The sequence below is a fragment of the Stigmatopora argus genome, chromosome 5 (assembly GCF_051989625.1).
Source record: "Stigmatopora argus isolate UIUO_Sarg chromosome 5, RoL_Sarg_1.0, whole genome shotgun sequence".
NCBI lineage: Eukaryota > Metazoa > Chordata > Actinopteri > Syngnathiformes > Syngnathidae > Stigmatopora > Stigmatopora argus.
The window spans coordinates 15,192,832-15,220,241 of record NC_135391.1 but is presented as its reverse complement, the minus strand read 5'-3'; the positions used below and the strand labels follow the sequence as shown (position 1 = coordinate 15,220,241).

The window sequence follows — 27,410 nt, the reverse complement described above, 5'->3', positions numbered from 1 at the left end:
TAGCAACGTTTCTAATACACTGCCTTTAATTAAGAACCAGCCTCTATTAAATGTGCGGATATTACATAGTCTAAACAATAAGGAAATGCAAAGGTTATTGTTCTGTAAATAAATAAATACATAGTAGAAGTAAACCAGTCTAAAAATATGGATCATGATAACTTCTGGTGCACTGTCTCACATATGTTTATATGTTTGTATTTTCATTTTTTAATAAGGACTACAAAATGAAAATGAATGGTTTAATCCAGAAACCAAGCTCAAAAATATTCACGCACAGTCTGTCGGTTACTGCTGCGTCATCAGAAAGCGACGAATTGGCGTGCTGAAACCTGACGTCATTTCTGCGACCAGTATTTAATGGCATGTTTTTTCGTGCGTATTACGGACCCAGAAGTTTTTTAATCTATATACAATTGTGATCATCAAAGGTATTTGTTTTTATTTTAAATCTGGTACTTAGCATATTTTCTTTGGTAGATATCTTGGAGTAAACGTAATTTAACATGCGCGATATCTTCGTTAAATGCGTAAATGAAACCATTATAGTAATATATATACATGTATTGCCACAAGTGTACATGATCTCACGTTCGGACTGGTTTCAATCACCTTGCTTTTACAGTATTAATCAAGCAGATTGATGAAATCAAAATCTGAGAAAAAAAATATTGTACCTTTTCGTGGAAAGGTAATCTATATTTACAGTCGTACCTCTACTTACGAAATTTCTGTATGAAAGATGTGAGAGAAACAGAGAAAATTATAACGTCCTTTTTTTGCAGACATGTTCCATGACAGCTCCCAAAGAAAATATTGGACATTTAACAACGAAGCTGAGTTGGAACAGTTGCGCCATGAAGCCAACCAGAAGTTCAGAACAAAGATAAGAGAAAATGGAAAGGTTAAAAATGATGATTATAATTCTATCAGTATTTCTCAAATCAGACTGCCCACACCCCCTTCTTTTGTGCTTCCACAGCATATGTTCAATGAGTCTAGCTTACTGGACCCTCGGGAAGAAGATATTCTCTTCCGAAACTATGAGAGAAGGCTTCTGGACTTCTGCAATGTGTTCAAACCAACAATGCCTAAATCTGTTATTGTATGTATCGTCATTTCCAGACTTCAAAACAGCGCTGTAGATATGAGAAAAAGTATCTATCATGCAGGGTACGGCCATCATGTACTTCAGAAGATTCTACATGAACAATTCACTAATGGAATATCACCCCAGGATTATCATGTAAGACTAAAAAGAATGAACTGCAGTGGAACTGTGTTCTTCCCTCAATACCTTAAACTATGCTGGATTTTTTTTCTTGTATTTCAGGTTGACTTGTGCGTATCTAGCCTGCAAGGTGGACGAGTTCAACGTGTCAAGCATCCAGTTCGGGGGAAACCTGGTTCAGCAGAGTCCCGCGGAACAAGAACAAGATTTAGAACAAATCCTGGAGTACGAGCTGCTACTTGTCCAGCAACTCAACTTCCACTTGGTGGTCCACAACCCATACCGACCCCTGGAGGGGCTGCTGATTGACCTAAAGGTGTGTTGAGCGCTTTTACATACTCCGTGTTGTTAGATTTGACCTAATCACTACTGAACTTTCATTCTTCAGACCAGATATCCTACACTAGAGAACCCAGAGTCACTTAGGAAGAATGTGGATGACTTTTTGGCGTATGCGGCCATGACGGACGCTGGGCTGCTCTTTCCCCCATCACAGATTGCGCTTACCGCGATCATGAGCAGCGCCTCGAGGGCTGGCCTCAACATGGAGAGGTAAGTCATTGTTTTGCTTTGTTTTTCTGCACTATAGGATTATTATTGTCATTCAGCTTGTTTTTTTAAAAATCTTTTCAAGATTTAAAAATAATTATTTTTGTTAAAAAGTGATACGTTTTACAGTTATTGCAAATCCATGACATTTTTATATACTTTTTTATTCTAATTGAAAACAGGTATTGACCGCTTTTTACATTGTCTTATTTGTGTAGATACAGACCAGTGACTTCTTTTAATTTAAATCGCTACATTTCACTTAAAAATGTGGTTGATTTAAAAAAAATCAACTGAAGTAAAAAAATATCGCAATGATAAAAATTATTATCCTTCATAATTAAATTAAAAGTAACATGTTATAACTACCACTAATGCAATTTTGACTGTTGTTGATACTATTTTCTAATAGCAAAAAATAGCCCACAAGTATTGGTATTTTTAGTACAAACCAGTTCATTTCCTGAAGTACTTTTGTATTTATATATTTATTTTTGGCATCTATGGCATCATACCTACACTGTCAAAAAAATGTGACCAGAACTTGGAATTTCAAGTCAACCTGTTTCACCAGCATTTGCAGGTTTGATGGAAAACTTGATAACATTTGGAGTAAGATAAATGTAGGTCAGCATTCATAATAAACTTAATGGTGTTAACTTGGTGAGTTATGAACACTCAAAAGTTACTAAAGAAAATTTGAGGGTTGCCATACTAGTTAACAACTCTGGTGCATCTTCTTTCCAAGCATTATGAAAAGGTCTTTCTATTGGGTTTGTTTTCTAGCTACTTGACTGGATGCATGGGACGGAAAAACGACCAAGAAACGCTGTCCAAGATGTACGACACCATGAGACGTGAGTGACTTGTCACAGGATGATGTGGCATAGATTTTCAAGGCTGATAACCTACATGCTTCCTTTGTAGGGATTAAAAATCTCCTGAAAAGATATCAACTTCCATCACCTGAAGAGGTGAATTCTTGCAAACAGAAGCTGATGAGGATCCACGCTGAATTTGCTTCAACTTCAAAGAAGTAAGGATCATTAGTCGTACAAATTACATGACAGTGTCAGTCAAAGCACGCCGAGTGAACCACTCCCCATCCGTGTCACAACAGTTGCTTTTATTAGTATCAGGTTGTCGTATCTAAGATGCAAAAAGGTTCAAGGTTCTGTTCCAGGTAGAAAAATAAAAAGGAACACATTATCCACAATATAAAATAACAGGAAAGTACGATATACCGCTGAGCTCAGATGTTGACATTTAATGAGCTTGGCAAGGTTTGTGGTATTACATGCCTTGAAGGTAAAACTGCTTTTACCTATATGACAGGCATTGATACAAAAAACAGACTTGTCGAGGTGGGAATTTTCAAAAGTAGAACATTTCCTTGGGACTAAAATATGGATGTACAAAAATGGAATTTGGCTAATATCATCACCAATCATACCCTATATAACGTCAAGACCCTTAACTTTTTCATCGCTAAACACTTAAACCTTCATGGGGAGCTCATTTATTTTTATTTATTTATTGAAACATAAATTCACAGCAAGTCCTCCCAGTAATAATTAGCTGGATGTCTATTGTTGTCAATGATGCCAATTTTCGAGTGTTATTGCTCATAATCAAATTGTATTTCTATTCTTAAAGTCTCACTATCAGATTTTTCCACACTAATTAAATGATAGAATCTTGGCAAAGTTTTCAAAAATGACCCATTAGGACTCACAGAGATCCAGAAGTATTGACATTGTAAAAAATATAGGTTATAAAATATTTTGGATCGAACAATGGCGTAACGGGAGGACAGGAGCAGCAGAAGCCATATGCCTCAATGGGGGAAAAGAGTATATGGAAGGGTTCCTTTTGGTTTTACCATGGAAAACAAAATTGAAAGTGGGAAAATGGGTCCCGAAAACATATTATTGCAACGTACAAGTTGGCTAGAGCACCATAACACACTTATTAGGCTCCATTCACATTGGATCTACTGAATGGTAAGTACATATCTTACATGCAAATCTGGCGATTGAAAATCTAAGTCTGTCATTGGGAATTAAATCATGGATTTTTCTATTTTATTTTATTTTTAATGGTCACTTTTGACGTTGTGGGCCAGGAAAAAAAATCATGGCTAAAGCCTTGTTCTGGTTCCCACGCCAATGTTAACTACAGCAGCAAGTGTGTATGCTAACCAGCTAACTACACAGTTTAGTCCCAAAAAACTACCCAAATTATTGGCCGTGTGTCATTTCGTCAGAGCAGCCTCCAGTAAAATGTTTGGATGAAAACAACAGAATAGGCTACTCATCAGCTGCCCCACTTCTAAGTGCCCAATTCACTCAGTTTACCGTTGGGTTGGACGGAATAAATAGAGGCTTACATCAGCAATGTTTGTGTTGTACAACACCTTTACAATTTTCTGGTAAATCGATTCAACTTTAAAGGGGTATTCACAAAGGTAACATAGTATGAAAAGGCATTTCTTGATCATTCAATAGCAAATAAAAGATTATCAAACCTACAGGATATGTTTGTTATATAAAACGAATGAAGTGATTACATTTTGAGGTCATCAGGTCTGAGAGATCAAAAAAGGCATTTTACAATGACTAATTAGCCTATTTCATAAATATTTGCATGGTAGGTTACGTGATGAGAGAAAGCGTCAAAGGTCATAGAGATCATAAATATAGTGAGGCTTTGATTTTGGCTGCTTAGACAATGGACTATTGTCTGATTTATAGTTGACACTTGCCACATTTTGGGTCATGGAGCCCAGGTCTTTGAGTTTAAAAGAAATAAAATAAAATCCCCAAATTCTAACTTGCCCTACAAAGGTTAAATATAACAACCGGATTTGCTGCAAGTCAGGCAGTACCTTGATTTGTCTTTTGCAATCAGTTGACTGTTTTGTTTTGTTTTAATTTGGGAGACTTTGATTTTTGAAATACCAATTTCATGAAAAGTTTCCAATTTGCATTTTAGTATTTTGAAAACTATCTTGTGGAAATTCCTCACTGCACTCACGCTTTTCAATGTGGCACGACTACTTGTTAAAAGGACACCAGCCAAAACTAACTAAAGCGGAGTACACGCATACTGATTTCAAGAAATATTAAAGCAAACCCAAGTAGTGTCTCAAGTGAAAGAACTCTATGCATAGTCAACATGTTATATATACCCTAACATAATGTTGCTTAAAATTATTATATTTGATTATGATTGATTGACTGATGTAGAACACAATTGAATTTAATTAACCACTACTCTTCCTTCATTCCAGGTTAGTTAAGTTAGTTGTAATATGTTAGTTATCTGAATTACTCCAACTGTAGAAATAGCAAGCATACTTGATTTGGTTATGCTGATAAAATATTCCCCGCGTGTACCCCGCTTAAGTGAAAGAGCAGTGATGAACACATGCAAAAGACCGGTTACACACTCACATTTCCTAAACGAGACTAACTTTCTGCCATTTAACTACATCATACAAATACATTTCAATCCAATTCCTAACCCTCGACAAAGCAGCATACAAAAGAAATAGAACAAGTGTTGTGAGAAGGATGGTGTTTAGAAAATGGGCTTAAGGCGGTTTATGTGGTCGTGCTCACATTCCCTGATCACTGCAGGTGATGCTACTTCAGCGCTTTGGTTGCCCCCAAATCCATAGTAAAAGGAGGTCGTAGAGATTTGCGGCTGGCGGCAGCTCAGGTCCATCATTAATCGTTCCAACACGGTGTCTAAAGCATATTTGGGAAAAGCTTTGGAAGGACAACGTTCACATATGCAGCAAATGTGTTTCCACCCTATTGAGGGTGGCCATATTGCATTTGAAGTATAAAGATAGTAGGCCACATGCTGAGAGAGACCAGCGAACTTGAGGCCTTACTCTTTCTGGCTGGCACTTTTGAATCTCAGGTGGGATTCCGGGGGATTCACATAACCTGGATGGCGGCTGCCAGTGACATGATGGTGCACTCTGTCCTGGAAGATAAAGTAGACTTGTTGAGGAAAGGTAGATGTGCGTGGAGTTTAGTTTTTTTTAACACAAAGCTGTACTCACTTGATGGAGTGATATGGAGTGGGAGGTGCAACTACACCTAATGAAAACTACACATTTAGAGGGAGGATCTTTTATGACATTGTTTCTCGCGTTGCATCTTGATAGCGGGTGGCAAGAACCAATATTTTACATGAAGTTTTTATATCGGAGATTTTGCCCGCTAACTGTCCATCGCGTCATTATAGCCGGGCGTCATCTTTGCGACTTCTTGCTACCCAACAACCTAGGCATGCACCGAAAATACGTCAAGAAAGATCCTCTTATTGTTTCAATGAAATGGAAGGTTTGCTCAGAGCTCTACGATTCTAGCATGCTCATGATGCTTCAGATTCTTGGTCTAAAACACACACATCCCAAACAAATCATGTATTGTGTGTCACAGTAAACGCAAGCGAGGATACGAAGAGGACGGCCACGTGTCAAAGGAGCCGAGAATGAAAGAAGAGGTGAGACCATCTTCAGTTATTTTCTTGTTAGTCATTAAATATTTTTCTTTAAATATGTTTTATCATAGGACTGGACTGACGAAGACCTAATGTGACTGTTAAAATCATTCCGTGTCAAATATTTTCCTTCCTCTTGCTTTAAAAATAAAAATTATTTTTTTCTACATGCTGTGTTAACACATTGGCTACCATTGACTGGATGTCCTTCCCCATCAATAGCACTGAAAAACATGATAGAGTTTAGAATAAACAACTCCAACTATTTTACAAAAACTGTTTAATAAGTGCATGCACGTTTGATACAATCTATTTCCAAAAAAAAAACAGCTGTAAACACTTTTGCATCATATTTAAATTCTGAGATAATGCTTTTCGCCACAATTGCAAACTCTTGTGGGGGGGAGCGGAGCTTAACCAAAAAAAAATCAAAACAGCCCATACAATCAGACTGGGAGGAATTCATTTCGCCGCACCCCTATACTCATGATTCCAGCAAGAGAATTTTATCTTATATAAAATAACCATATTCTTTCAATCTAAAAAAAACAACAACAAGAAAACCATGCTAGTTCAGCACTTGGCGGATATTGTCACAAACTTGAAGTCAGTCACTACTTACAGTATAAAAGCATCCTCGCTTGCAATCCAGTTACAATAAAAGAGACAACTAGCTTCTTCATGTCAGTTTCCTCAAACCAAGCAGGAACGGGGGTACACTTTGGCAATTTGTGCTGCGTGGCAGGTACTGACAAACCATTTAAAATCCAAGCATTGTCCCTCATGAGCAAGGCATGTATATACCCAAAGTTGGAATCACTCACACAGTTTGTAAAAAGGTCAGTCAGTTATTACTGTGCAGGCAGCTGTCAGTTTCATGTTGCATAGCTCTTGTGGTCTACATGGATGGTCACCGGGCGGAGCTACCGGACGATATGATGAGGCGTGGTGGTGTGGGATGGGGTTGCCATGGAGATGAGGGTAGAACATGCGAGGTCTCCACAGTGTGGCGCCCCCATTGGGGGATGGAGATGGGAGTGAAGAAGGATGGATGCAGTACTACCTGTTGCTGTTGGACATGGCATACTGAGCCTGCTTCTGCTGGAGGAGCTCCGTGATGGCCAGCAGCTTTTTTAATACATGCTGGAACACAAAGAAAAAGGAACCACCATTATTTTTTCCTCCCACTTATCGTTCAATATCGATTCCTTTGACATGTTATTTTTAATTTGTTTATTGTTATTTAAACTGGTAATTTTGAAGAACATCCAATGTAAACTTGAGAAACTAGAGAATAGTCACTTTTTTACCCAATATAAATTAAAATTAGTAGTGAATACCACGCCTCTTGCAGAAATAAGTAAGAAAAAAGCGTAAAAATTATTTGTTCAAAAATGCAAGAATGGATATACATAACTATAGATTGCAAATCAAGAACTTATAGGAGGTATGTACAATGGAAATAGACAAGTGTGCTACAGCATGCTGGCTAACTCTTAACCTAGAGGCAACAATAATTTGACAATTGATTTATCAGCCCTGAAACACACAAATAAATAAATAAATTGGACTATTAGGTAATGCCACATGATCGGTTCACGGATTACATAGGCACAGGACTTGAAAGTTAGAGAAACTCGGGTGACGACTTGCCAAGCCTGAAGTCTTTAAAAAATATATTTCTTCTTACTATTCATTTGATATGTGCATCTTCCTCAAATAACTAGTGATCGACAGTCACGTAACATATCAAGTCACTTGTAAAAAATAAAATAAAAAAAAATGAAATCTAAATAATTCTTAGAAAAATTAAGATTCATTCTTCAATATTGCAGTAAATTTGTAAACCAACTACCCGAGCGCAGGCACATCTCGACCACTGGGGGGTGGTGCTTCACAGAAAAATGCCAGCAGTGGGAAGATAGTGATCCCTTGCTGTAACACGGTTTACTTTTCACGGGTTCGCTACTTCATGGATTTGCATCGTGCATTGTGTTCTGCATTCTGATTGGCTAACAAGTCACTCCACTTCTCTACATTTGTGTCAATAACGTTACAGTTTAATATGTACCCGTACGTAAAACGGCGCACCAAATTTACATTACGTACGTGCAAATTCGAGTTTCTCTAAAACCCATAATGTTGAAAAAATGCTCTGAGCCGACAAAAGCACCTGCGGCAGGGAGGATGCAATCTATCACAGATAAAGTTAAACTTCTGGACATGCTGAGGGAAGGTAAAAGCTATGCGGCTATGGGACGACATTACGGAATTAATGAATATTGATTTGATGATTAAAATTATTATTTGACAGTTCAATACATAAGTTATTTGTTGAAAAAAAAAAACGTTTCTAAAGTACAGTACTTTTATTAGTGAAACAAATGATTGAGCCTGTAAAATGGTTTGTTCTTTCTTTTCGATGTATAATAGAGTATTTAATTGTATAATAATTGTAAATAAAGGTTTCTACTTCACTCTTTTTGGAACGTAACCCCGCGAAAAACATGGGAATTCTGTAGTGGATTTTTTTTTAAACAGTAGTCACAATGATTTAAATTTTTGGGCTGTGTACTACATTGTGAGTGATTTTTGTATCTGGCAAGAAATGTGGTGGTGTTGTTGTGTGTTAATGTTTATTCTTTGGAGAGCTAAAGAAAATATATTCTAAGTTTCATTAGCTCTGGAACAACATATTCTTATGTACCATGTAAATGACAAAGATAGTGGACACACTACAAAACAAAGTCTCTTTGGTATTTTAATACTGAGTATGTGTAATTTTCCTAATGTGTGTTTAGTGTTACAGTTTACCTCAACAAGTGTTATAAATGCCTTGAAAACCATCAACATTGGATTGGACTGTTAAAAAAAGTCTTGCAAATTTTTCAGTTTCCATCAGCACCATGTCATGTCCGATTGAATATGAAACAGCTGTTGTTAAACCCGCGGCGCCACTGATATCACCTACCTGCTGAGCCCCCCTATCGTTACTGAGCGTCCGAAGTTCGTCGGAGTGCGCGGCGCAGAGCTCGTGCAATGCGGCCAAGTCTCGGGACAGATCTGTCCTAAAGTGCTCTGTGGTTTCGGGAAGATCACGGACATTCTGCAAAAAGGGCCAAGAAGTTGGTCGAAATTTCAGTCATTTTCAAAATTGGCGATTCACAACGAATCAAAAAGTGTACTCACCCCCAACTCGTCCAGAAACATGATCATCCTATGCTTATTGTTTTTGATGAAAGGGTTTACACCCTCCATATAAGGTTCCTGCATATGGACGCAATCATGTCAGACGATCACCCTAAAATCGTCATTGTGAAGGTAGGAGTTACCTTAGCACCAAATTCAACCAGGTTGGCGAGATTCTGAACAGACTTTGCCACCAGTGTGAGGGTCCTACCGGCCGTTGAAGATGGAGGGTCTGCAGAATTCACAGATAATATGTAAGTTTATGTTTTATTTTGTAAATAGGTACTCCTGATATTATTTTTATTTGCATGTAGCTTTGGATGAATGCTTACCAGCAATGATATTGAACATTCTAGGATTGAGGATTGCGGGACCGATGAGTCTTAGAAAGACAAAGCCACTGGAAGACAGTGAATTCAATTCAATGTATGCAAATGTTATGAAAACATTGCAAAAATCTAAAACTTTGTTAACTTGGGTTAAGTTCATCCAACTTTTTACAATTTTAGTTTTTTAAATTGCCACATGTATGGTCAACAATTTACATTGTTTCTTTTTATGAGGCTGAAAATAGACTGCTTGCAAATGGTGATGTCTTCAGTTGATAATTTTATTTATTTCACTTTCCACACCAACTTTTAGTTTAAAGGAAAACTTATTAAAAAAAGATGACTCCAAATTTCAGCAGGTTTTATTATTCATTAATTTTCAGAGTGTAAGGAGGCAGTTGTCTAAGGCACAACAGAACAACAAAAAAACTTTTTAAAATCATCATATTATATTTATATATTACAAGTAAAGTAACATAGTGACTTTACTAATTGAATAACGAGTAAAGTAATGTATTTACTACTTATTCACAAAAGTTTGAAGTTTCAAATTTGAAAGACAAAAGATGTGATGGTTATCATGAAAATTATCAATTTTTTAATTTTCATTTTAAATCAGCATAATTTTTGCCATTGCCCAGACCTATATTCAGCTCAGTGAGGTGAATCAGCACCAATAATCTTGTTGCGATTACCTTACAACTCTGGTCCGCATGGTGGTATTCGCCGGCCATTTCTGCTGCACTGATTTTTGCAAACAGCCATAAATGAATCGAAGTGTCCTGGAACGATAACACACGCAGCTTTATTAGATTGCCTCGAAGGAACAAAAACAAATCCACTGTTGCTTGCTTACGGTGGCAGGATCTCAGCAGCCATGAAAATCTTTTCAACCAGTTCTGACAGGATGTTGAGGAGGTGAGCCAGGTTGAGGTTGACGTCCTCATTTTTTTCCAGTTTGGAAGGATTCAACTTGAAATGAAACAGATGGATGGAAATGTCATGTTGTGTGGTATGATTGCTTGTAACAAGAGGGGGAAAAAGGCAGTTCACTTATATGAAACCTAGCTGTTATAGTTCTATTTAAACTTCCTGCCTGAGTTTTTTTTGAATTGAATGGCTATATGTTTCAAAGAAGTTAGTTTACCTCACAGGACTGTTTACTCTCCATGATCTTGAGAATGGTGTCCTTTAGTGCATGATGGACGAAAGGCGTAGCCGTGGCTTTCATGTACTGCTCCATTAGCGTGCTGGCCAGCGTGGTGGCCCGGAACAACGTTGTAGCTTCATCTGTCCAAAAGAAGATTCAGATTTAGAGACTAGACTTAATCTAACTTAGATTATATTTCATTTTCTTACCCTCCATGTTAATCTCCCTGTCATTGAGAGTCCTGAGAAGTGGGGCTTCAGCCTTTTCATGTCTGAATATCCTCAATAGCAGGCTCGCCAGTAAAGTGCGGTCCTGACCGCACACGTGGGCCAGAGCATAGACGACAAGGAACTCTTTCTGCAGTATCATCTACACAAGGACACAAAAACATAAGATCTTTGTGGACAGTAGGGCTGCCACAAATGATTGTTTTGATTAACCACTGGTTATTTCTGGGAATTAGTTGACTACCGTAATTTTCAGGCGATAAACTGATTTTTGAGTTGCTGTCTTTTAGTGTGAAAACCTCAAAATGCGATGTGTGCACTTGTGAATTATGTCCATTGACGCAAAATCATGGCGCTAAAAAGTTTTTAGCAAGTTTTTGGCAAGAGGTACAATTACGTAAACTATTTGACAAAATCTTTCCTATTGATTTTGAAGGGAAGTAACATTTAACATGTAGAAGTAATAGTCAAATAACAAACATTAAAGTTATCAACTACCAGCTCATACATGGAACTTTAAGGATTGCAGGGTCAATAGCTAAAACACAGAGTTCCTTTAATTTCCAACAGAAAATTTCAACTCCTTCAAAAATGTTTCCATTCACTCTAATTGACTGTCTCCAGAAATGAACCAAACTTAACAAAAAGTGACCCAACAATGCCCACAAGTGGAGTGGAGACTATTCAAAATGTACAGGCAAGTGACTCTGGAACGCTGCTAAACCAGATTGGATGAAAATGCCCCAAAATTAATAGAAAGTGATCCATGGGATCTGAGAATCCCCACACAATTTCACCAAAAATGCATGTTGTACTTTAATATACTTTTAAATAAATCAATAAAAAATCAATATTTACAATTTTTAATCAGAAATATCAATGATAAATAAAAGTCAACCTTGCCTCGAGATGATGAATCGACTTAAAACAGTTGTGGATGAGCCATTGAATTCGTGTTAGTCCTAGTTCATATTGTATGAATAAGTAAATGTTAAATCGTAATGGTCTGACCTCTTTAAACTCGCTGTATTCTTCTTCAGGCATGATTTTCTCCATCGAATAGCGTGCGCGTACCCGCAGGGACCCCGGCTCAATGCCCTTTAAAGGTACGTGGGAGCTGAGAGGGAACCACTCGTCAATCATCTGGCCCTTCTGCAGACGGCTCAGCTGGCAGCGCATGAATACTACCAAAATAGGAAAATGTTCAAAAGATAAGAATTCCCCCAAATCTAAGAATAAATGTCATATTAAAAATGAACATACAGATGTCACTTTCTTTGCTCTTTTTTGTTTTGTTGCTAAGGCTGATCTCAAATCTGTTGATCTCACACGACAGGTCACTAGAAAGAGACAGACGTGAATTTTAATTGAATAAACAAGGAATCAAATTGTCAAAAAATTAAGTGTGAATGGAGACTTACTCAAAAATAAACTCCTCGGTGAAGACAGGGTTTGGGCCTTCCCTCGGGTGCGTTTTGGCTACCTGGACGTTGTTCAGGTAGATATTACAGTAGGGGTTGGTGAAGTATTTCACTGGTAGCTTATGGGCCTCCTCCACATAGAGCACCAGACTGCTCACCTGAAAAAAAATACAAATTCCATGATGGTTCCGAAAAACTAATGGTGGAGTTAACTCAATGGGTGCCTGCGACGACAATGTATGTCCAATCCATTTTGACTGATTGTTTTGTGGCCTTCACTCAACAAAATTTATTGGAGTCCAGATCCGGACCGCCACATCATTTTGTGTGTCTTGTGAAAATAATTATATCTGTAAACTTAAAATGCTGGCCATCCTCAATGAAATATTAAGGACTACAGAGATACAACAATATTTTACTTTTATTTTTCTGCTTTGAGAGTAAATTAGGGCTGTGCAACAATTATAAATTTTGATCGCAATTAATAGCTTGGGATTCTTCTGATAAAAACGCATTCTCATAGGGTTTATTGTGGTGATTTTGAATATTCTTGACTTTTTCCCTTTGTGTAACCTGTGCGCATGTTTACCCCATTGATTTAATTTGTTGTTACCTGCCCTTTGTGTCTCTCCTTATTCGTTGTCTCTCGGATCACCGACCTGCTCCTCATTGTCTTGTCAAACCGTCTGTCTGTCTATTCAAACCTTTTTTATGATAGCCTGCGCCTGTCAGATTGTCTGCAATCGTCTACTAAGTCATGCTCAGGTCTTGTTCTCCAGTGCTCCCCTTGTAATATATGCTGGTATAGCTCAAGAAGGAGGATGCGTATAATTTTGAGATTAACAATAAATTTAAACAATCTATTGAATATTTGAAATAATTGTTTCATATAATCGCTTAGTGTTCGTGTCAATTGTGTTAGCCCTTGTTGGCAGACGTAACGGCCCTCCAAAGAAAATAGCAAATACGATATGACCCACATCAAAGAGGAGTTTAATCCCACTGATTTAGTGATTATTGACGCGTACCTGTCTCAGCCTTTTGTTGGAGGTAGGCTGAGTTGTTTTTCGTAAATTACTGCAGAATGTTTGAAGGCATTTCATCCAATCCTATCAAAAAGACATCAAACAAAATTAGCACAGCTGCCAACCGTGTCATAAGAAGTGATCAAATACACTTATGACTGCATTCTCCTGAAAACTGAAGACTTGTATCACTTGCTGTCATACCTGTGCCTGCTCTGGAACCTCGCCAGCAAAGTAGAAAATGTATTGCTCCTCACTAAAGTGCTGGACAACAACCTGGAAACAGTTTGGCCTAAAAGGGTTGATTAAAAAAAAAAGAATAATGAATAAAACGTTATATCTACTCACACAAGTTAAAAAAAAAAAATCGGAAAATGCAATTGCAAATAAACTATTTTCACTTGACCTTACAAGTTTTAATGGAAATCTTGCAAAGTCAAATGACCTCAGAAAACACAAAAATTGAAAATTCGTCACAACATTTTAAAATTAAAATTTGCAATGTATGTTATCAATTTAAGCATTAACTCAATAACATTTTTAAGAAAACTTAAATATTTGAGTTTTCATGGCTTAAGTTATCATCACTTATTAGAAGTTTTGTTTTTAGCAGTGCAATAGCCTGACTTTACCATAGTCAAAATAATACTTAGTAGTATATATGTATTTTTTACCCCTTACCTGCCAAAGAGACTGTCATGCACACCATAAACCGAGCACACACTGAGGTCGATGAGCCCTTTGGGCTTGGTGGCTCTTTTCTCACTCTCAAAGTAGATTAGCTGGGCATCGTTACCCTCTAGAATGAAGTAAAGGTTCTTCCAGCGTTTGCCTTTGCCTAAACCCCATAAGATTATAGAAAATTCATGATGATACGAAGAAAAATGCTAGAATACATAGTAAGACTAATCAGGTGACATACCTTTGTTAAAGAGGAGGTAGCCTTTCTTGACAATGTTTTTGTAGAATGCATCTTTTGGTTTACGTCTGATTGTGTTGTAAATTTCTCGCCCATCCACAGTGTCAGTAATAACTTGTTCTTTGTGCTAAATGAATGCAAACACAACCTTTGTATGTTTCGTAATAAAGCAATGTAGGTGACGTGACATCTTTTTAAACATTACCTGTATTGAAACAGGATCTTTTAAGTTGTAACCCTCGACAATCTGCTCTTTCTTATAATGCTCGATGATGTCGTCAACGCTACCAAGTGAGAGCACAAGACATGTTTTAATACACTTATCGTTTAGGATGTTTGTAAGCAAGTTAACACAAACCTGTTGTAGTACCTCCCTCCCATCATGTATTGGTTGTTGGGGGTGGGAGAGACCTTAAACCTTTGGATGTTTTCATTGGTGCGGAAAAAGAGGGAGTAGTCCCCGGGTGTGTTATCGGATGGCCGGACGAGGAAACTGGACACCTGGCCAACTACGTATTAGTTGAAAAGAAAGTGCGCACTTAGGGCTCAAATCTTTTATACTTTATGAATAAGTCAAGTGTGCTACCTGTCATCAGCAAATTGTAGGCCTCTTGTTTGGTGATTTTTCCATGATACCAGCTGCACAAGATCCAAAATTAATTCAATTAGCCTCTTTGTGAACGCCTTAGCTTCCATTGATGCTGGTAGATGTCCAAACCATTTTGAATGCTTCACAGTTAAAATGGATTGGACATCTATAACTGTCAATGGCATTAGTTGATAACATTCTCTCAAAATGTCAACCAAATAACAATAACAACAACAACAAAACTTACATTTTTCCCTCATGTGGATCCTCTTCCCGGCACTAGAAACGTATTCATAGAAAGTTATTCATCAACACATTATGTTTTTATATGTTTGCTTGGGAATGAGAACTAATAATGCATTTTTTTCATGTGTGTAAAAACAAATTAAAAAACTACAAACACAAATTATTTCAGAAAGGTTAATAAGACAAAATATCCTAAACTAAATTCAAAGTAGGATGCGCTTACCACCTCCTCCACCAGATCATCCACGATCAGACCCTGTTCCTCCGTTCGGACATTGGTCACCCACATCCAGCCGTCGTCCAGTTCATTGTGGACGATGAACATGTCTCCCTTCAAGAAGCTGCAGGCACGTTTAATCAGCATGTTGTAAGAGGGACTAAGTAACATACGCATTTGTTCCTGTTATAATTATTATTTGAAGCGGATCACTAACAAATCATTTTCTGGTGTTACTGAAATAACGAAGACTAACCAGCAGAGGACAGAATTGCGCTACATTTAGGGTTTGCAATATTACAAGATGAACGTTTACCTGATCTCATCAGTATCTGGCACTTTGGTGTATGGCAGTATGGCCCTTACTCTCCTCCTGTCCTCTACTGGCTGTGTAAAGAAATAAAAAAATAAGATGTTAAGTCATTATTCTCACCTTCAGAATGGCACTACGACACTAACATTTTTAGTATCACACAAATGGACATGTGTTTGACTGGAGTTTATCGCAAATAGTACAACGTTGGTGTACAATGTCAATAAGTTTTCATCTAACCTCAGGAGGGGCCACAGGCCACTGCAGCTTTTCTCCTTTGAGCAGGCAAGACACATAGCTATAGTAACCAATCAGGTCTGATAAGGAAGAGAACCGCCTCCCTCCTATGTAATAATCTCCACACATGGCAATTATCCTTGAAGGAGTAAACACAACAACAACAACAAAAATTAGACCAATCGGACATGTTTACATTATTGACACCACAATAAATCGTCTTTGACGAAGACATAATAACCAAATGATTAAAATGAGTCAGTAAAAATCAGACATTAATTTTAAATTTTTGTCCAACAGAATTAGTTTAAAATACAAACTTGTGGTACTCAAGGTCCTGAAAAAAGTGAATCTTAAAAAAAACTGTTGAGAACACCATTAATTAAAATTTAAAAAAAAGACTGGACTGCTAAACTTCATGTTGACAAAGATTCTGCAAATTAAAACACCAATCTAGAATATTTCAGATAAAATTTATATTAAATCTACATTCTCAGACAAGATGTTCAGCCTGAAATTAAAAAAATGGACCACAGGTTACCAAAGTTCCTTGCCATGTCACCACTTTGCAGTTTCTGTGGTTTTCTTAAGATTACCGTATCTTATTAAACTCAAGAAAATGGGTGTAATATATGAAGTAAAACTAGTCAGCTAGTATTGCCTTAAACCATTGAGAGCAATAGACACCCAATCCATTTGAAGTAGGAGACTTGGCAGTGTATGAACTTCAAATGAATTGAATGTCAACTAATGATAAACTCTTAAATTCACAGCACAAGCATAAAAAAACCCACACAATCAGATGTAAATCATTGTCAATGACAGTGTAAGACTTAATTGTGTTTGTCAAAATGAACATAAATGGTGAGAAATATGGTAGCCAGATAAATACTGTGACCTTTTTATTTAAGACTTGCTACAAATTAAGGTATCTTCAAACTGTTTTTATTTGACATTCAAATTAAATGGGTCTTAAATTACCTGAAGTGGTTGACCACGTTGGTCATGCTGAGAAAAGACAGAACAAAAGAACCGGGCCGGCGGTCACTCTCCCTGATGAGATAGCTGCCATGGGTCCGGGCCTGGCGCAGCCGCTCCTCAGCAATGGTTCTGTCTAGCTTGCCATGGTACCACCTGAGATGATCGTAAGACAAAAAAACTTGATTAAGATAAAATGTTTGCAATTCCAATTGTACCAGTGGAATTCAAGATTGTTCCAAAACAAAACACAATTGTTCCAAAACAAAACACAGTTGCACATGGTTTCCACCACATTTTACCAGCAACTAGAGGTGGACGATATGAAAAAAATTGTCATCACGATAAAAAAAAATTATCAGCCGTTATCGATAATTATCACAATAACTATCACATCTTTGTTTCAAATTTGAAACTTCAAATTTCTATAAATAATTATATGAATTACTTTCTTCTTTATTCAAATATGAAAGTAACTGTTACCTTGCTTTATAAGAAAAGAGAATATGAAATATGATTTTAAAATTTGTGTTCTGTTGTGCAATAAAGACAAGACAACTCACTGCTTACACTATGTAAAGTAAAGAATAAAACCTGCACAAATTTTGTAAGGCGTCATTATCTTTATAAATTTGCCTTCAAACCAAAAGTTGCTGTGCAAGATGAAATAAAGAGAAAAATAATAATAAATAAAATAAAAAAGTTGGATGAACCAATTTTAACCCAAGATAGATGTTTACATAAACACCTTGATCTCAAGTAAGAAAAATATTACAGGCTGTCCTCAAATGACGATAGTGGGTTAAGGATATTTTCAATAAGGCTGCTCTTTGCTCAGGTATTTACGGGGCATTTAAAAAAAAAAGTAAGAAAATGCCAGGGATAATTCACTTGGATCTTTTAATGGATCGGCTCTGTGTTGTCCTGCATCCTATAATCGCTCATTTTGGCCATGTTTTTGTCATTTTACGTTCATGCTCCGTTAGACTTTATTGCTAACCAAGCTGTCTTAAAATTTTCATCAGTTGAGGCTGAATGTTGATGTCCCTTACCCAACTGAGGTAAAAAAAAACATGCGGCAGGGGGTGACCAATACATACTTCTTGAAACAGTAAAGCTAGATCGACCCCTGTGTAGTTTTTGGACTAGTGGGTTTCTTTTTGGGGGGGAAAAGGGCAATAAACCTGCCACCAAGAAGAGTTTGCAAAGAAGAAGCTAGAATCAGGAAAGTGAAGTGTCTCCAAGGGCTTTGTGTGATAAGAGCATTGAAGGAGATTCAGAGCAGCTTTAAAGCCTGGGCAAGCCACATCAAGGAGCCAAGGCAATGGTGGGAAATAATGCTGAAGGAAGATCTACAAGTGCAGACGAACAGACAAAATCCAAGTGTCAGAAAGCATAGCTCAGCACATCATTTTACGAGTATTTTGGCAACAATTATGACCACGTGATAAAGTTTAAGCACTTACTATCCCAGAGTTGTGCATACACTGCCCACAAATAATTACAAATGTAACAATTATAGAACACTAATTGTATACTTTCCATTTGAGGCTCATTTAATAGTCAAACTGCATTGTGACATGAAAACCAACAAATCCTTGGCTGTAACCTTCACACAAGCCGTTAATTTTGTTCCTGGCCCGAACAGGAACCAAACAGGTTCACCAACTTAGCACGCAGACTAAAACACAGTATATCAGCATTACTTAAAGGAACAATAAATATGAAAGACCTGTGGCCCAAAAAATTATACTGCAAGTTCGATTCTAAGTGAAACTTTATTGTTGTGTTTTCCATCTTTCAATTATGTTGCATTATAGAATTACAGAAGCAACGCTAAGATGAAAGTTTTGTATGCTTTTTTAAGTAACATCTTGTGCGATTGAATGCCTTGAATACATGCACAAAATGTGCTCAGGGACCTGCGCTTAACAGTAACGTGTCGTTACCCTCGCTATATTATTGGCCAATGGTTGCCTATCAAATGCCTGTTAAAAAGTGAGCCAGTCGTTCTTGAGAGTCGTAATGCGTTCGCAAAAGTGCCCATTTAAAAATGCTTATATTCTAGTGAGTGACGAAATCCCACACATATTAACAATTTTATATAAAAGAACAAACGTGTGCACACATTTCCCTTTCAACTCTTACTCTCTAAAATGACATTTCATGGCTTTTGTCCTAGCAAATCATGGACAGTAATTTTTTCCCAATATGTGTGGTTTTGAAGTGTGTTGTTATGTGCACTCCAACTATTGGTGTGACGTCAGAAGACGCAGGGGGCCCAAGCGAATTTTGCAACCTTGTTTACCTATGCCAGGGGTTTGCAACCCAAACTGTTGACAGCCATATTGGACGAAAAAAGATAAACCTTGTAATGAATGAAAGCCTGGGTGAAAATGATCACTATAAAAAAACATTATCAGTCGTTATAGATAATTATCAAGATAACTTTTTGTCTTTCAAATTTGGAGCCTCAAACTTCTGTGAATAAATACTGCATTTAAAAGTCTAGAATTCCCTTTAAAATTGACGCAGCGCCCAATCAGTCGGTGTGCGCCTTATGTTAGCACTAAGTTCCAAATTTTGTACGACGCTGACCGCTTGACTGACTGGTTTTATTTCTTGCCGACACGCTACTTACTGCGGTCAACCAAGTGGATGTTCATGTTCTCTTGGTCAAATGAGCAGACCCTAAAAATAGCCTGTTCGCGTACTCCAAGCATTATGGTAAATCCATTCAAAAGATTCCAGACGAGTGGCGAGGCAGTTGACCTCCACGTGCTTTTCGTGCTTTTGACCCTCAATAGTCAAAGAAACGCCACCTCATAGCTATACAGACAAAAGGGCCTAACATGAATGACAACAGGATGTGTGTAAAAGCTTGGAAGATGGACTCGAGCCATGGACCGAACACGAAATAACAGCCGGGAGAAGGGGTGTTGCGAACACCTTGGGAGTGATGGATGTCGGATGGCAAACAAGTTCCATACAATGTGTGGCAGGCAACGTCGCACGAGTTACGTGATAATTTGAAATGGATTGTCAATGCTCTGGCAAAAGTGCCGGTGAGCACTTAAGTTTGAGTTTACGTCAAAGCAAAAAAAAAAAAATGCTTTTGGGGACAATCAACTTTTGAAATGGGGAAATCTCAGCATAACCATTAAAGGGTATTTCCAAAAATAGTCTTTCTGTAATGTCTATTGATATTTTCTGAGCATTTAATGAATAATAAAAATAGCAATCTTACTTATATTGCTCCTTTAAGCGCCTGTAATCATTGGACCATATATTACAGGTAATTATAATTATTGAAACATGTCGACTTAAATTGTCAAATTTATATTTTTCCTTAATATTGGCCACCTAAGCAATGACCGAGCAGTGATTATGGGATTAGGCTCAACACTGAAGTTGAGGAATTCCCAGTCATGTCTGAACATGAACAGTGAGCAGCACAGTGATGCGCAGTTTATTTACTTGACTGACACTACACTCAGGATAAAATATTATTCTGGATTTTCCCTTACTCACCAAACAAAAGCACAACAAGAACAACTATAACACAATAAGTATTTGGTCATAAAAAATGACATTTCCCCTAAATAGCAAATCACCGCAGGACAGAAACACCAAAATATGCAAAATGGCCTACAATGTCCTGTCATCTTGAGGTAATATGAAAAAGATAATTTTAGCATTTCCTGTGAGCAAGATGGTGTGATACTGTTGGCTGGCAAGTAAAACTCTCACTGAGGATTGTTGAAACTGAATACGAGATCCCTCACTGGGTGGTCAAAGACCCACCGCAGGCACTCCGTTTCAAATTCCGCATCATAGCAAAACCAGTGACTGAGTGATCAGCCATTCATTCAAACAGTTGCTTAAACCCGCTCCCTGCGAAAAAGTTCAGTCAGGTTGGGCTACATCCCTCGGTGTGCAACGGGCTTAAAGGAGCTTAACATTAATTAATTATAATGAACATTTTGAGGAAACTGCTCTTTGCAAGTCGACTTGACCTAGAAAAAAATCCAACAATAACATTTTAATTTTTAATTGTTATTGTTATAAATAAACAATAAACAAATCTGTTCTGTTTGAGTCACTTCATTGTTATATACATAATGTCAAAATGTATACATTTATACACTCGAATATCAAAAACAGCAAGTAATTTCAATTGTGCAAGTATTACATCCACACAATTAATTATTTTTTTAGAAATATCGACAAGTTGTATGCAGCCCAATAAAAGCGATTAGGCAATTGCCAATAAATGGAATAACTTAAAATTGAATAGTTTACCTACATAACTAATCAAGAAAGAAAACCCAGTGGCGTGATGAAATCATGTCTGTAGGTTTATCTTGGGTTAGCAGAAAGTGTTTCCAAACTATTTAAATATATTTTTCCCTCCCATAAATACAGGCAGGTCTAACAATTAAGTTAAGAATGTAAACATTAAGATCAAAGAGTAATGAAACTGTAATAAGAATTATACTAAACACTAGGCAAAAATATCATTTGAATTTGATTAATACATAAGAATACATAGTAATAGATCAATGTATTGAATCCAGTATGCTGCCATTCATGTATCATTTTCAATCCAACATCAGTGGACCTAATAAGCACGCTCTGTCATACGCTTGTTTTGGAGTTGAAGTATGGGTTGTGGATTTAACAGACGCCCCACTTACGCCGAGTTTACCCTCTGCTGCATCTCCCTCCACTGCGTCCCGTGGTCTCGCAAGCTGCGCCCACTCCACTGATGCGGCTACCGCGTGGCCAACTGTGACGTTTGGCGTAGAAAGCTGAGCCCAGGCAGCTTGAAATCTAAACAAGCCATGATGATGTGCTGCCGCTGTCGCCTTGATGCATTCATCGCTATCAACATCCGCAAAAATAGCACGAGGATGCAGACTCAGAAAGTCGTCACTCTTTAATTTTTTTAAAACAAACAATGGCGGTTATCCATTATCATCAAAAGAGGGTTAGTCATTCTCATGAACAAGAAGGAGGCAAAGTGTTGTCCGGCAGTTGTTGCTCTTATTCTCCTCTGACTTTCTGCCTACTTCTCGTCCCATGTTCCCCTCATAAAAACCACGAGCGTGAAGCCGATTGGTTTGTGACTCGGTGAGACAGAAGCAGCAGGGAGTGGCAACTCTGCACTGAAACATATGTATGAATACGCATTTTGCTTCACATGATGATCATCGATGACGCAGATCGTGTTTAAGAAAGCATTTAACATTCAACTCTGCACTGAAACATATGTATGAATACGCATTTTGCTGCACATGATGATCATCGATGACGCAGATAGTATTTTAGAAAGCATTTAACATAGCTTCAGCTTTGCACTAAACATCTAAGAGAGAACATGTTTATAATGACATGGGTAGCAATACCCAAGTGATTGAACATATACTTTGATTATAGTGTGAATGATGGGCTTGTCATCTTTCTATTTTCTGTGCCAATAGCAGTAGAAACCACTTTCCGAGTAAATTAATGAATAACAGGTTAACGTGAATGTTTGAGCAAGTATGTAGATATTTAATTCTGCTTATGTCTTCATTTTTTTGAGACGTGATACATTCTAAGAAAAACAAACTCAAAATTGGACAATGCATGTAATGGTTTACTGACAATTTCATATACAAAACATGCTGATATAAACTTATATATTTTGGAAGATAGCTAACCTGGCATGCTAAATCCATCTGTCGAAAACTCGTAAGAAGACCCTTTTCATTAGCGGAACCTTACCTACCAAAAATATGGATGCCGATGGCTCTTCCTCTCACACTCGCTACCGACCAATCCACATTAAACCAGAGTAAAAATTATCGCTCGGGAGGAGAGAAAAAAAAGATTGTTTCCCGTCAAAAAAAAATATGTCACTTTGTGTTGACTATTAGGTTGCAAAAAAGGTGTACTGTGACACTGCAAATCATTCAATAAACCCGAGAGCAATGTTAGAATGTAATAGGACACATTTTCCCTTTACAGTAAGACAACACTTAGTTACGCTGATTATGATGCAGCAAACCACACCCACGTGAGAAGCTCTTAAAAAGTCAAATGTAAGTGAAACTCTATTAAGGTTATGAATGGCTCAGAAGTGTTGAAAAACAGGATGTTAGAAAGAACGCAGGGCAGAGTGGGTATTGGAAGGGCACAGGACATTGCATAATGTCATGAAAATATATGGAAACTATAGGCTTCATCCTTATCAATGTGCAGTATCCAGATTAAATAAATTGACTTGTTGAAAATGTAAGATGTAGACAAACTAATTAAAACATATCTTAAAAGGCTGGTATTTTTTTCTGTCACACTGTATGCAGCGCAATTGCCTTTTCTACATGCAGTTAGAAAAGTCAGGTAACTCATTCACACTATTGGCAATAATCATCAAATCCACCACCCCTTTCTCCTCGACTAACAACTGTGGGAAACCCTTTCTGAATTAGGCAGGCTTTAATCTTCGTGGAAACTTGAAATCTACCACTCATTTCCCAGTGTTGTTTGTTTAAGCCCAGGCATTAAGCGCTCACTTTCGCCATGCAGTAGAGAACTTTTGTGGGACAAATCATAACTTCACATTGTTAACCATCAGTATGATATTCGTACTGCACACGCCACGTGTATGAATGGCAAATGGTGTAAATTAGTCTTTTTTTTCTTACTTTACACATATCCCACCTTGCTCTCTCGCACATATTTGCACTCAAAGCACAATGTGCTGAGTTCAGCATTCAGGGTCAGGGTGCAACATGCAGTTAAGACCACTAATACCAGTGCAAATATTTTCCAGTGTCCACTCATGTCAAATGTATTTCACGAACTACTAGCTCAAATTAATTGAATATCCTCCTATCCTGGTCCAAATTAGAGAAGACATTGAAGACATGGTGAGTGAGAAACTGTGCTACGACTGTTGAGAGAACAATTCTTAGTGGCCTATTAAAATATTTCTAAATAGAAAAATAAGCAATGTTGATTTTTTTTTGCACTGTCGCAGACAGTCTGTCAAAAACGTCCGTCTTCCTCACAGTGCATTATTTCATTATTAATGTTCAGCATTTGGGCGTCTAGTGTCGTCAATGGCAGCCAATGACTTAACACTATTCTAATGGAGAATTTCGGTCAAAGTACAGAGTGCAGCTCAATCATAAAAATAAATTATGGTACTATTACAATTTACAAGCGTTCTAAAAATCACTGATGCTGTCATGTTCCCATGACATCAGAAGAGACTGAGCAGAACTAAAGAGAGCGGGCAAAGATTATATAAACTATCACGCTGCAGGATAAACTCATTCATTTTCCATACCGCTTATTAATTTAAGAAAATTCTAAGGCATAAAATATTTTGTGTATAAATCCTCTATTGAAAACCGTACCGTATAACAACAAATATATATTTCATGTAAAGGTCAAGTGTCCAGAGAACTTGTTTAATGGTTTGATTAATATAAATGGTCCATCATTCATTTGAAAAAAATACACCAAAAATGAACAGCTCCCTGTTAGTTTGTAGGTCAAAATAACAAGTGGCTGCAATTACCTTTACTAACATGGTTGTTAGTTACCCATTTGCTATTAGTTTAAGTCTTGAGGCTCTAAGCAAAGTCTGCTTACCATTTCAACACTGATCCAAAAAGAATTGGGTACTGTCAGCATATGATCATAATGCTTAAAATGAAAGGGATGATGCTTTCTCACATGATGAACTTCAAAGTCATCAGGAGTGACTAAAGTACTGTAGTAGCAAATACCACCCCTAAAAATATTGGTAAAATAATTCCTGAACTCGTTACTCATAAAACTTTACCAATTTCATACTGTCTGGAAAAAGTACTATTAGCAAGGGAGGGTAAATTATTGATCACTATATTGCAAAACATTTTGCCACAATTCAATATCTATCAAGCAAATCATCTAGTGGTGACTAACTACATTCTGATTTTACAGCAGAAGGATGAATAGAGGCATGATTGGACATCTTTCATCATCACTCAAGTGACTGAGGTAATTACTGCAACACCTTAAATATTTTTACATATCTATATATAAATGTAATGATAATTGCATTAAAAAGTGTTGGTGGAGAAAGGAACAATTCTTGTGGATCGAAAAAAAAATGTAACACTTTAAATAAGTTTAGCACTAGGAGATCTAGGCTGCCTAATATTGTAGTGGTTCAGTGCGGGCTCGATTCCAGCTGCAGGCGTATGATTGTGAGTGTGAATTGTCATTTGTCGCCCTGTGTGTCCTACAGCTGACTGGCGACCTGTCTCGGGTGCAGTCTGCCTTTCGCACACCCTTACAAGGATGCACGGTATGGGAGATGAATGAATGGATGTCTAATCTATTTAACCTAGCAGGGTGGGAGAAAATGAACAAATGCCAACTTGTGCAACACTCCCACTTAAAATGAATTGGATGTCTAACACCATCAATGGCAGTCAATCTGATTTCCTCAAGCAAAATGTCCACCACTTAGTTTAAACAAGTAATCGACATCCAATCCATTCGAAGTGGGAGGTTGGCACCGAATGAATTTTCACTTATTTGCTGCCTACCCTCCAGCACTGTCAATAGCAGCCACCGAGTTAACAGGGAAACTATCCTCCATTGCCATCAAATGCATGACAACGGATGCTTTTGCAATCCAATTTCAAGATTCCAGTTCTGAAACTTTCTAAATGTAATTGTTGTACTCACTGGTTTGAGGGCGGTGCAGAGAGGGGAAAGGCCACCTCTTCCTCCTCGTACTCTGGTCCATCTTGCAGGTCACTTTCATCCGCCGTACCTCCACAACCTGGAGGAGGAGGCGGAGGGGGAGGTAGTGGGGGGAACTCGGTCACCCCCGTGTCCGATGAGGGCGAAATCCGACATGCCGGTCCATCCGATGTGGGAGATCCGCACATGCCGCCCACGTTCCCTGAGCTTGTTCCTTGGAAAAGCGAATGTCCACCACCGCCACTCCCTACTGTGCACAGGGCTGTTACGCTCACATCCCCACTCGACATGGGATAAATCAGACTCATGTCCGGGAGCGAGTCCGGTGATGTGTTGGAGTGTTGACGGAGGACCGGCACCGCTCCCAAATCCGACACTCTCTGTTTCGTTGGCCTGGCATAGACAGGGAAAGGGGCCGTCTCCAGGCCTCCTCCGCCTGTCCCTGCCGTAACCGAGGCTGTCTCCTCGCTGCTCACCTCCGCTGCCATGGTTCCGGGGGGGACTGTCGAGGGGTGTCGAGGGGGAAAAGTCCAGAAGGGAGCCCGCCCTTCCCCTCTCTTCTCAGAACACTCCCGTCAGTGTTTGGGCTCCCGGGAAACAATCGCAAAAGTTGAGCGCAACGCCGTTAGCCCCCAAGCTAACTAGCACGCGTTAGCTTTCCCTCGCATTCGTTCTAAGGCAGGAATAGCCAAGCTAACGGTAGCAGGTCCGAGACACTTGATGACTTTTCTCTTCGCTACGTCCTCATTGTTTCCCGATCTTAAAGTTCACAGCAAGAAAGCACATGTTGAATACTCCAAAACAGGATAGCACGCCTCAATACTCTTTACTTCCTTCCTCGCTGCTCACCTTCGCCACTCGTTCTGTTGTTTTATTGTCACTGTAGTGTATAATCCTCCTATTTTCTCTTTCTTTTTCTACCACTGTTGTTGTTTTCGGGAGTCCGGCCGTCCCGAGTTTTGTGTAGACACGACCCGCTCGTGTCGCCTACACCCACGGCGTGGTGCGTTGTCGAGCGACCCCGTGCATATCGCTATGTCAAAGTAGACATTTTTGCCTGTTCCGAGCTAAGTTTACGTTGTTTGCAGGTTTCTGTGCTAGTGGCTTACCCGCTCTCTCACTCCCTCTGCCCTCCCTCGCCCACTCCCCTTCACACACCGAGCAGACAAAGGCAAGCGAGCACAGAGTTTGCAGCCTTACCCCTTCGATCCATGCCTTCTGCAATCACTGGAAGGCCTGAATTCTTTTGTTGTTGATGATTTTGTTTTTCTCCAGACATTCTTCACTGCACAAAATAAATGTAATTTTAACAGCGACCAATGTGATGGCCAGATCTAAACAGAAGCTCTCAAATTAGGGTGGTGGTACAGCCTGATTTAGGCAGGATAGTCCTATATTGACCCTCTCATTTTCTGAACCACTTTATCCTCACTAGAGTCGCGAGGGGCGCTGAAGCCTATCCCAACTGACTTCGAGCACGAGGCGGGGGACACCCTGAATGGGTGGCCAGCCAATCGCAGG

General features: G+C 38.4%; 2 protein-coding genes across 3 annotated transcripts; one reads left to right on the top strand and one right to left on the bottom strand.

Moving 5' to 3' along the window:
* Positions 1-293: 293 nt before the first annotated feature.
* ccnh (cyclin H) lies at positions 294-6,465 on the top strand. Its single transcript, XM_077600614.1, has 10 exons — positions 294-431; positions 786-904; positions 983-1,105; positions 1,173-1,246; positions 1,334-1,547; positions 1,620-1,783; positions 2,567-2,637; positions 2,708-2,816; positions 6,238-6,301; positions 6,370-6,465. Exons 2-10 carry the CDS (start codon positions 788-790, stop codon positions 6,394-6,396), a joined length of 963 nt encoding a protein of 320 aa, XP_077456740.1. The 5' UTR covers positions 294-431; positions 786-787; the 3' UTR covers positions 6,397-6,465.
* LOC144074274 (ras GTPase-activating protein 1-like) lies at positions 4,696-27,019 on the bottom strand. Of its 2 annotated transcripts, none has more exons than XM_077600612.1 (26): positions 25,872-27,019; positions 17,142-17,294; positions 16,164-16,299; positions 15,927-15,997; positions 15,617-15,734; positions 15,395-15,426; positions 15,145-15,197; positions 14,917-15,067; positions 14,764-14,842; positions 14,562-14,685; positions 14,321-14,477; positions 13,844-13,931; positions 13,643-13,723; positions 12,615-12,772; positions 12,457-12,533; positions 12,205-12,377; positions 11,176-11,335; positions 10,964-11,106; positions 10,673-10,788; positions 10,512-10,598; positions 9,820-9,887; positions 9,631-9,719; positions 9,488-9,565; positions 9,270-9,404; positions 7,362-7,441; positions 4,696-5,776 (listed from the first exon to the last, which is right to left on the bottom strand). In XM_077600612.1, the coding sequence occupies exons 1-26, from the start codon at positions 26,375-26,377 to the stop codon at positions 5,728-5,730; spliced, it is 3,162 nt and encodes a 1,053-aa protein (XP_077456738.1). In that variant the 5' UTR covers positions 26,378-27,019; the 3' UTR covers positions 4,696-5,727. The 2 variants fall into 2 exon arrangements, with proteins under 2 accessions (XP_077456738.1, XP_077456739.1); XM_077600613.1 differs by lacking the exon at positions 25,872-27,019 and adding an exon at positions 21,836-22,188.
* Positions 27,020-27,410: the final 391 nt, after the last annotated feature.